Below are 10,716 nucleotides of genomic sequence, written 5' to 3'. Positions count from 1 at the left end.
ATGGACAGCTTGCTCACCAGCCCAGGAGTTTCTTCACGGGCAGGACCACCCAGGTTCCATCTCTTGATTTCTCCTTCAACTGCAGACATTCTGGTTGTGTGGTTTGTCTTTTGATCTCCAAGAGGACCATGACATCAGGGAGGTGATGACATGACTTGCATTGAATTGGATTTCAGTAAGGGAGAGATGTGCAACCTCACCAGCCTCACTTTCTCCTCCACAACCATCTGTGGAGGCCATCTAGGTCCAGTGGCTAGATGTGGATCTGAACAACTAGAGATGGCCCAGCAATTGCATAGTCTAGTGAAGAAGAATAAATGTGCCAAGGACATCTTTTACAAACTTGAGTAGGAAACAGAGGGACTCCCAAGGGACACTACAAAAGGTTGCCCCTTTATCACAAACCCCTGGAACTCCAGATCTCAGAAGTCTCTGATATGACTACTCCAAGTCCTTCTCTGACTTCTCTGGTACCTAAAAGTACAGAAATGCAGAAGGGAAATACCTCATCTTCCAGCAAAAGCTGCTCCTGGTGGTAGCGGAGCCAAGATTTCTTGGCAGAGTGAAAGCAGTAACTTGTTTGAGCTCTTCCCAAACCCCTCCAAAAACCTGTAAAAAATGGCTCTAAACAAATCCTAGAGTGGCAGAATCCACAAAAAGATAGACTGAAACAAATTTCCAGCCCAAGACAACCTGGATGGTTGATTGGAAAGGTCAATCGCACCAGGCTTGGAAAGGAACACAGTTCAGCACAGACACATGGGTAAAACCAGGTCTCAGTGAACCTGGAGCAGGCCTCAGGTGACTGAATCACAGGCAGCTGTGGAGGTTTCCTGACTTCTCAACCCACAAATGCCAAAGACAATTTAGAAAGTCAGTAGGAAAAGTCTGTGTCCATGATGAGAGAGAAGTTTGGTCGCAGGCAAGTCCTGGTGCAGCCCAGTAGCGGTGGCCTGTTTCCAGAGCTCTGCCCACAGACTGAAGGGGAATCAGGTGGCTGATCAGAGGGGGATTGCAGGGATCTCTTTGCTGGTGCTGAGATGGATTCTTTTGCTTTTCCTGTGCTTGGATCTGGGTCACAGTTCTAGGTGGTGATCCTGGGGCGAGGGGGAGTGCTGGCATGGTGGAGCTTGTAGTGGCGGTGGAGAGGGAATCCTCCTCTTAGTTCCAAGGCAGAAAAGAGTGCTTGTGGTCACTCGTAAACCAGAGCACAGGTCAGGAAAGGAGTAAACACCTTGCCCTTGATCATACCACCTTGGAAGAACTGAAAACTTACAGGTCCCTAGAAGGATCTCTGGAAACAGCTGCACTGAAGCTTGGGACAGTACATTCTTCACACTGGAAGCAGACCCCTACCTTAACTAAGAATTTATAATGCAAGTAATTGACTGGGATCATGAGCAAACTGTGCCAAAAAAAAAAAAGTCAGACCATAGAATCTTTGGTGATAAAGAAGATCAAAACATACAACCAGAAGAAGATAACAAAGTCAAAGTTCCTACATCCAAAGCCTCCAAGAAAAATATGAATCAATTACAGGCCATGGAAGAGCTCAAAAAGGATTTTGAGAAGCAAGTAAGAGAAGTAGAGGAAAAACTGGGAAGAGAAATGAGAGTGATGCAAGAAAATCATGAAAAACAAGTCAACAGCTTGCTAAAGGAGATTCCCCCAAAATACTGAAGAAAATAACACCTTAAAAAATAGCCTGACCCAAATGGCAAAAGAGGTCCAAAAAACCAGTGAGGAGAAGAATGCCTTCAAAAGCAGAATTGGCCAAATGGAAAAGGAAGTCCAAAAGCTCACTGAAGAAAATACTTCCTTAAAAATTAGAATGGACCAATTGGAAGCTAGTAACTTTATGAGAAATCAAGACATTGTAAAACAAAACCAAAACAATGAAAAAAATAGAAGACAATGTGAAATATCTCACTGGAAAAACAACTGACCTGGAAAATAGGTCCAGGAGAGACCATTTACAAATTATTGGACTATCTGAAAGATCAAAAAAAGAGCCTAGACATCATCTTTCAAGAAATTATCAAGGAAAACTGCCCTGATATTCTAGAACCAGAGGGTAAAATAGAAATGGAAAGAATTCACTGATCACCTCCTGAAAGAGATCCCCGAAGGAAAACTCCTAGGAATATTGTAGCAAAATTCTAGAAATCCAGGTCAAGGAGAAAATATTGCAAGCAGCCAGAAAGAAACAATTCAAGTATTGTGAAAACACAATCAGAATAACACAGGATTTAGCAGCTTCTACATTAAGGGACCAGAGGGCTAGGAATGTGATATTCCATAGGGCAACGCAGATAGGATTATAGCCAAGAATCACTGACCCAGCAAAATTGAGTATAATCCTTCAAGAGAAAAAATGGACATTAAGTGAAATAGAGGACTTTCAAGCATTCTTGATGAAATGACCAGAGCTGAATACAAAATCTGACTTTCAAATACAAGATACAAGAGAAGCATGAAGAGTTAAATAGGAAAGAGAAATCATAAGGGACTTATTAAGGTTGAACTGTTTACATTCCTACATGGAAAGATGATATTTGTAACTCATGAGACCTTTGTCAGTATTAGGGTAGTTGGAGGGGGAAAAAAATTATATATAGATAGATTGATAGATAGAGGGCACAGGGTGAGTTGAAGATGAATGGGTGATATCTGGAAAATAAAATTAAGGGGTGACAGAAGATTATCCTGGGAGAAGGAGAAAGGGAGAGGTAGAATGGGGTAAATTATCTCACATAAAAACAGACAAGAAAAGGCTTTTACAGTGGAGGAGAAGTGGGAGAAGATGAGAGGGAATGAGTGAATCTTACTCTCATTGAATTTGGCTTCAGAAGGGAATAACATACAGTCAATTGGGTATGGAAAGCTATCTTACCCTAAAGGAAAATAGGGGGGAAAGGGATAAGTAAGTGGGGGGACGATAGAGAGGAGGGCAGATTGGGGGAGGGTGCAATCAGAAGCAAACATTTCTGAGGAGGGACAGGGTCAAAACAGAGAATAGAATAGATGGAGGTGGGATAGGATGAAGGGAAATATAGTTAGTTTTCTATAGCGTGACTACTATGGAAGTGTTTTGCATGACTACACAAGTATAACCTGTATTGAGGTGCTTGCCTTCTCAATGAGGGTGGATGGGGAGGAAGGAAGCAACAAAATTTGGAACCCAAAGTTTTAAAAACAAATGTTAAGAACTGTTTTCACACGCAACTGGGAAATAAGATATACAGACAATGGGGTATAGAAATCTATCCTGCCCTACAGGAAAATAGAAGGGGAATGGGATAAGAGAAGCTGGGGGGGGGGGGGAGATAGAAGGGAGGGCAGATTCGAGGAAAGAGTATTCAGAATGCATACTGTCTTGGGGTTGGGGGAGGGACAAGATGGGGAGAAAATTTGGAACTCAAAATCTTGTGGAAGTGAATGTTGAAAACTAAAAATAAATAAATTAATGAATCTTAAAAAATTTTAAAAAGCTGCTTCTGATTAGAACTACATTTGGACTAGAATGAAACACCATTTACAGTTGTTGTTTTGAGTATATGACAATTTCCAGAAACCACTTTGCACATATGAGGTTTCAGTCTTGAAAAGGAAACAAAACACCTAAAAAAAAAAATACAAAGAAAAAAAACCCTTCCCATCTCTAACATAATACAACACATGTATCCTCTCTGTTTCTGGTGGAGAGGGAGAGAGAACCCTTAAATATGAGGCTCCTGGCCAAGTCCAGGATTAGATGTCCAAATTTTCCCCTTTCTCCTCTCCCAGAGAGGTTCAATCATTGACATCAAACATTTGCTTAGAATTCATAAAATCAGCTAATTTTTTTCTTCACCCAAAACCCACTATAAAAGCAAAAACAGGAAATAAATATAATGTAAAAGTAATGTCATTTCACCAAGCAGGATGAAGGAGGGGAGAAGAAAGTGAAGTGGGAATGAATTCACTCAGCTCCCAAAAGCAGCAGACCATCAACATCCAGTCCTGACAGATTATGGCTTCAGTGGGTCAATAACTTACACAAGGCTCTAACTGCTCTGGATTACATTCAGTTTGGGGTATCAGTTCTCCAAACAGCTGCCAAGTTCCTACTCCCTCTACCCACTGCAGCTTTCAACTCCCACCATCCTTTGGCCCCTCCTTCTATCTGGGAAAACTATACTTGCTAATAGTCTTCTTAGTAATAAGGGACTACACATTCTCCATTCCCTCCCAACCACCGCTTGGTGGCAAACAATAATTTTAAATGAATTCATAAACTGATGTCCGCTTATATTCGGCAGTAAGATTCTGCACAGGTGGCATATTTCATGATGGCTGCTTGAGAGGGTCAACTCAATTTCTTGTTTTTCTACCCCTGATCACTCCAGGGTTGCTTACTGCTGATGCTCAAGTCCATTCTGTCTTCCCACCAATTTTAGTCCCCCTTCACAACTCCTTTTTGTGTGAGAGAACTTGGTCTGTGGTAGCAGAGGATGGGAAGGAAGTGCAAAGGTCCAAAGCTTCTTCATCTGATTCATCGCTGCCATTGTTTTGTTTATTCTTAATATTTATTTATAATTTTTTTTCAGTTTCTTCTGTATGTAATGGTGGTCAACACATTCCACTTCAGGAGGTTGGGATATACCCTAAACCCCAATTATAAATTTTTTTAATTTAAAATTTTACTTTGGCAAAATATTAGGAGACACCCTGTTTTCCAGAGCTAAGGCCTAGAAAGCAAGCTGCACCCCGAGCTTGGCAAAACAACAATCCTTTGTGCTCATCCTCTGGCAAAATCTCATAATTACTGAATTGGTTTGACCAGCATCAGGTGTTCTCTGAGATCAGAAAAGTATAGGACAAACTTGGAAAGGTACCCAGCTCCAGACGCAAAGACTTGATATGAATCAAATGTATATCACTGTTGCTGTTACCCCTCATCATCAGGGCTACAGCTCACTGCCCAGCTGTTGGCATAAGTACTGAGAACTCCTCCCACTACCTTGGGTCCCTCCACTAGAGGCAGGGCCCCAATACATGGGTCTTGTTGCCTCCTGGCTTGCAAGCCATTTCCCTCACTTTGAAATTGAACTCTTGTGGGATTCTTGACTCTCTTGCAGGTAGCCTGTTCCACTCTGCATCCAGCCACCCACAGGTTAGAGGCCCATTTGGTACAATGGTCGCTTATTTTAGCAGTTTTTTTCCTTCTCTGTCAATGAACCAAGACAAAAAAATAAAACCTTCAGAGTTATGAACTGATCCAACCATTTTGGAGAGCAATTTGGAACTATGCCCAAAAGGTTATAAAAATGTGCATTCCCATTGACCCAGCAATAGCACTTCTAGAGCTGTATCCCAAAGAGATCATAAAAAAGGGAAAAGGACCTACATGTACAAAAATATTTATAGCAGCTCTTTCTGTGGTGGTAAAGAATTTGAAATTGAGGGGATGCCCATCAGATGTGGTGTATAAATGTAATGGAATACTATCATGCTAAAAGAAATGATAAGCAAGCAGACTTGCTTGCTGGAAAAAACCTGGAAAGACTTGTATGGACTGATGCTGAGTGAAATGAGCAGAACCAGGAGAATGTTCTATCCAACAACGGCCATGTTGTGTGATGACTGACTTTGATAGACTTAGCTCTTCTCAGCAATGCAAGGACCTAAGACATCTCCAAAAGTCTCACAATGGAAAAGGCTATCCACATCCAGAGAAAGAACTATGGAATTTGAATGCAGATTGAAGCATACTATTTGCTTTTTTTTTCCTTCTGTTTTGTTTTGTTTCTTGTTTCTTGTGGTCCCATCTACTGATTCTAATTCTTCTTTACAACATGACTAATGTGAAAACATGCTTAATATGAATGTATATGTACAGCCTATATCAGATTGCACACCACCTTGGGGAAGGATGTGGGAAAGGAGGGGAAGAAAATTTAAAACTCAAAAGCTTATGGAAGTGATTGTTGAAAACTAAAAATAAAAAGAGAGAAAAAAGAAAAAGAAAAATCTTCGCATCATATATACTCCCACAAAATAAATTTCCACATTGGGCAAAGCCAAAAATCTAAGTCTCACTCTGTATTTTAAATCCATCACCTTTACAGTAAGAGATGAGTACCAAAGTAATCTTCAGTCCTCTTCAATCATGGTTTGCCTAGGACAGTAATTTACACAGGAGCTGTCCATCTCCATGAGTGCAGGTAACCTTTACAAAAGTCGAGACCAAAACAGACACACAGGCTGTCTTTCTCCTTTCCAACACATTCTTTATATAATTAGCAAACTGATATTCCTAAATCATAGGTCACACCATGTCATTCTGATCTAGTGCTGTGGTACCTTTCTTACTGACTCTAGGATAAAATACTAACTCCTTCGTTAAAGCCACCAGGATGTGAATCAAGCCTATCTTTTCAAGATGATTATATATTGCTAGCCTTGCAGAAACATGGGATGGCGGCTCAAAACCATTGAAGAGGGACTGGAAGAGAGCAGCAGCTACAGAAACTGAGCCTGTTGGGACACTTGTGGTTGAGAGGATGGGAATGCTGGAACAATGGGTTTGTAAGTAGTGATTTCTAGATCATTGTCAACTCTCTGAGAAAGAAAAGACCAGGTGACTCAATGCTAGGATTAGTCAAATAGATGCAGAGTCAACTTCTGGCTGTGTGCATTAGTCACTCACCAAACCTTCCATTGCCCTAGAGCTCAAGCCTGGACCTCTACAAATTGTCCCCCATTGGATTTTGCACCCATCTGGCTAGAAATGGCAGATTATAGGGGAATAGAAAGGCAGGCAGAAAACTTACACTTTTCCACTCTGTTGCAGAAAGACCCAAGTCTAGGAGTTCAATAATCTGGTCCACATTGTAGCTGATTCCAAATCATTTTGTTTAATCATTTAACTTTAAAAAAAATTATTTATTTTCAACATTCTTTTTCACACTACGTTCCAAAATTTTCTTCCCAGTCCTCCCCCACCCATTGATAAGGCAAGAAATATGTCAATTATACATGTGAAATCATGCAAAAAAAAATTTCAATACAAACCATGTAGCAAAGAAAGTAAGAAAAACAAAGAAAATGAAAAAAATACATACTTCAATTTACACTGACTTCATCACTTTGCTCTCTGGAAGTGGATAATATGTTTCATCATGAGTCCTTTGGAATTTTCTTGATCACAGTAGCTAAGGCTTTGACAGTTGATCATCACTACAATATTGCTGTTACTATGTACAATGTCTTTATCAGTTCATACAGGTCTTCACAGGTTTTTCTGAAACCATCCTCCTCACTATGTAGCTGTATAGTGGTTCAATGGCATCCCTGATCCTATTATAGGGGTATCTTGGCAAAGAGAATGGATTGATTTTGCAATTTCCTTCTCCAGTATATTAAGGGAAACAGAGCTTAAATGACTTGTGCAGAGTCAATGAGCTAATAAGTGTTCGAGGTCCTATTTGAACTCAGGTCTTACTGACTCCAGGCACAGTGCTCTATCCACTAGGCCATCTAGCTACCATCTATCATTTCTGACAGCAAAACAGTATTCCATTACAACCATAAACCACAACTTACCAGCCACTCCCAAAATGCGAAACATCCCCTCAAATTTCCAATATTTCGCTGCCACAAAAAAAGCAGCCGTAAATATTTTTGTACACATAGATCCTTTGCCTTTAGTCTCTAGTGTTGTAGCTGGGTAAAGGGGAATGCACAGTTTTATAGACCTTGGGGCAGAGTTCCAAAATGTTCACCAAAATGGTTGGAACAGTTCTAAACTGTGCATTAGTGTCCATATTTCTCCATACCCCCTCCAGAACTGGTTATTTTCCCTATCTTATCCTTATCATGTTTCCCAATCTGATGGGTGTGAGGGGGTATCTCAGAGGTGCTTTCATTTGCATTTCTCTAATCAAAAGTGATTTTGAGCATTTTTTCCTAAGACAATTATTAGTTTTGATTTCTTCTTCTGAAAACTTCCTGTTCATATCCTTTCACCACAATCAGAATCCCATTCTACTTGTCATGTATCGCTAATTACATGACAAAGCCTGTGGCAACCTTAAAAAAGTAATATTTATTCCTGCTGTTTACTGGGACTTCCGTGAATTTCTTCACTTTTACATTCAGAACACTGAGCAGATCCTGATCTATACCTCACCACTGGACTCAGATGGCTCCAGAGCAGAAAGCGAAGCAGGTGACTTTGCACAGCCCTCCCTCAATTAACTCCAACTCACTTCTATGTCATGGCATCACCTCTCTGATGCCATGGTCCTCTGAAAACAAGTAACAAAAAACAACAACAATTAGATGACAAGACCTGTGGCTGTCTTAAAAGAGTAACAGTTACTACTGCTGTTCACCAGCACGTCACTTAATTCCTTCACTTTGATATTCAGAACAATGGATAGAAATCATATAGCATCATTACTTGCCAAAGACACTTACTTGGCTTTTAAAAAATTAATGTGATTCTAAAATTGCATAGTTCAGTGGCTACCATGATGAATATGAGAAGCAGCACCAGCAACACCAGGAATACAGCTCAGATTACCATATGTTCCACAAGCACAGTCAATAAGAATTTATCATACATCATGCTCATCTGATGGCCAAGAGATCTTCTATATACCTCTTGTATGCCATTTGCCCATGGATCAAAGTTAATATGAAGGCTCTCCTAATACTACCACCCACTCAGTATCCTCCAGCTCAACCACCAAATCCTCTCCATATGAGAAGGTTCATGGGAGGATAACATTAATCTTTCTTCCCTTACAGGGCTCTGCAGAGGGGAAGGAAATCTCCTTTCCTGGGGGCTAAATAAGGACTTTAGAATTTCATATAAGGGCTCAGAATCATAGTCTAGACAGCTATATGATCTTCCCACCCTCTTTACATTTATAAACATTCTAGAGAGCATGAATTCTCTGACAAACATCAGAGATACTTATCCTCAGTCAAAATGCCTTCCCACATGCATTACAAAATTCGTAAGATTTCTCTCCAGAATTGATTCTTTGATGCTGATTAACTGTCCTCAGGGTGAAGGTCTCCCACATTCATTACATTCATAAGGTCTCTCTCCAGTATCAATATTCTAATGTATGAGGATGTTCTATTGAGTTCTGTTTTTTGTTCTAATGAGTATGTTCTAAAGTTAGAAGAAAGGCCTGCCTACATACAGTACATTCATAAGGTTTCTCATCAGAATGAATGACAAGTTCTGAGTTGTAGTGGAAGCCTTCCTACACTCTTTAAATTCATAAAGAACCTTCGTATCATGAATTTTCAATGCACAGTAAATTTTGTTTTATTCCTGAAGGCCTTCCCAAATTTACTACATTCATAAAGTTTCTATCTAGTATGAATGCTCTGACATACAGTAAGTTGTAGCTTACTTCTGAAGACCTTTCCATATTCATAAGGACCCTCACCAGCTGCATTCTCAGACATTCAATAAAACCTAAGTTGTGATGGTCTTCTCCCTTTTATGTTTATGAGGAATCTCTCAAGTATGAATTCTCCAACAGAAACAATGAATAAAGTTGTGTACTTTGTATAAAGGCCTTCACACATAGACTACATTCATAAGGTTTCTCTCCAATATGAATCCTCTGATATAGGCTAAATTCCGAGTTGTAGATGAAAACCTTCCTATACCCCTTCCATGTATAACAAATCTTTCTAGTATAAATACTCTGATGTACAGTAAGTTGTACCTTACTTCTGAAGGCCTTTCCACATTCATAACATGCCTCACCAGTATGGAATCTCTTCTATTCAATAAAATCTCAGTTGTGATGGATGGTCTTCCCATTCTTTATATTTATGAGGAATCTCTCAATTATGAATTCTCTGATGAACATAAAGTCATGTGTTCTGTCTAAAGGCTTTCCCAAATTCACTATATTAATGAGGTTTCTCTCCAATATGAGTGATTTGATGAAAAGTAAGTTGTATCTTACTCCTGAATACCTTCCCACATTCATTACATTCAAAAGGTTTCTTTCCAGTATGAATTCTCTGATGCCCAGTAAGACATGCCTTACTCCTAAAGGCCTTTCCACATTCACTACATTCATAAGGTTTCTCTCCAGTATGAATTCTCTGATGCCCAGTAAGACATGCCTTACTCCTAAAGGCCTTCCCACATTCACTACATTCATAAGGTTTCTCCCCAGTATGAATTCTCTGATGTACTGTAAGTTGTTGCTTACTCCTGAAGTCCTTCCTACATACACTACATTCATAAGGTTTCTCCCCAGTATGAATGCTCTGATGCAGAGTAAGGCTTTCCTTCCTATTGAAGGCCTTCATACATTCACTACATTCATAAGGTTTCTCTCCAGTATGAATGCTCTGATGCACAGTGAGTATTCTCTTATTCATGAAGGCCTTTCCACATTCACTACATTCATAAGGTTTCTCTCCAGTATGATTTCTCTGATGTGCAGTAAGTTGTTCCTTACATCTGAAGGCCATCTTGCATTCACTACATTCATAAGGTTTCTCTCCAGTGTGAATTCTCTGATGCATATCAAGATTCCTCTTCCTCCTGAAGGACTTCCCACATACACTACATTCGTGAGGTTTCTCTCCAGTATGAATTCTCTGATGTACAGTAATATCTGCTTTACTTCTGAAGGACTTTCCACACTCCTTACATTCATAAGGTTTCTCTCCAGTATGAATTCTCTG

The 10,716-nt window shown here is 39.9% G+C and overlaps 1 protein-coding gene and 1 pseudogene across 1 annotated transcript in view; one reads left to right on the top strand and one right to left on the bottom strand.

The window, feature by feature from the left end:
• LOC114040637 overlaps nt 1-10,716 on the top strand; it is a 115,098-nt pseudogene that overhangs the window by 59,149 nt on the left and 45,233 nt on the right.
• Nucleotides 8,250-10,716, bottom strand: part of LOC114040635 (zinc finger protein 585B-like) — an 8,902-nt gene continuing 6,435 nt past the window's right edge. The window contains exon 5 of the mRNA XM_027858748.1: nt 8,250-10,716. This exon is cut by the window's right edge and continues 710 nt beyond it. Within this exon, the coding sequence (XP_027714549.1) occupies nt 9,928-10,716 (789 nt within the window). The 3' untranslated portion in view covers nt 8,250-9,927.

The sequence above is a fragment of the Vombatus ursinus genome, unplaced genomic scaffold (genome assembly GCF_900497805.2).
Source record: "Vombatus ursinus unplaced genomic scaffold, bare-nosed wombat genome assembly UNPS02013930.1, whole genome shotgun sequence".
Classification (NCBI taxonomy): domain Eukaryota; kingdom Metazoa; phylum Chordata; class Mammalia; order Diprotodontia; family Vombatidae; genus Vombatus; species Vombatus ursinus.
The sequence above is the reverse complement of the archived record's forward strand: the minus strand, read 5'-3'. Positions and strand labels throughout refer to the sequence as shown.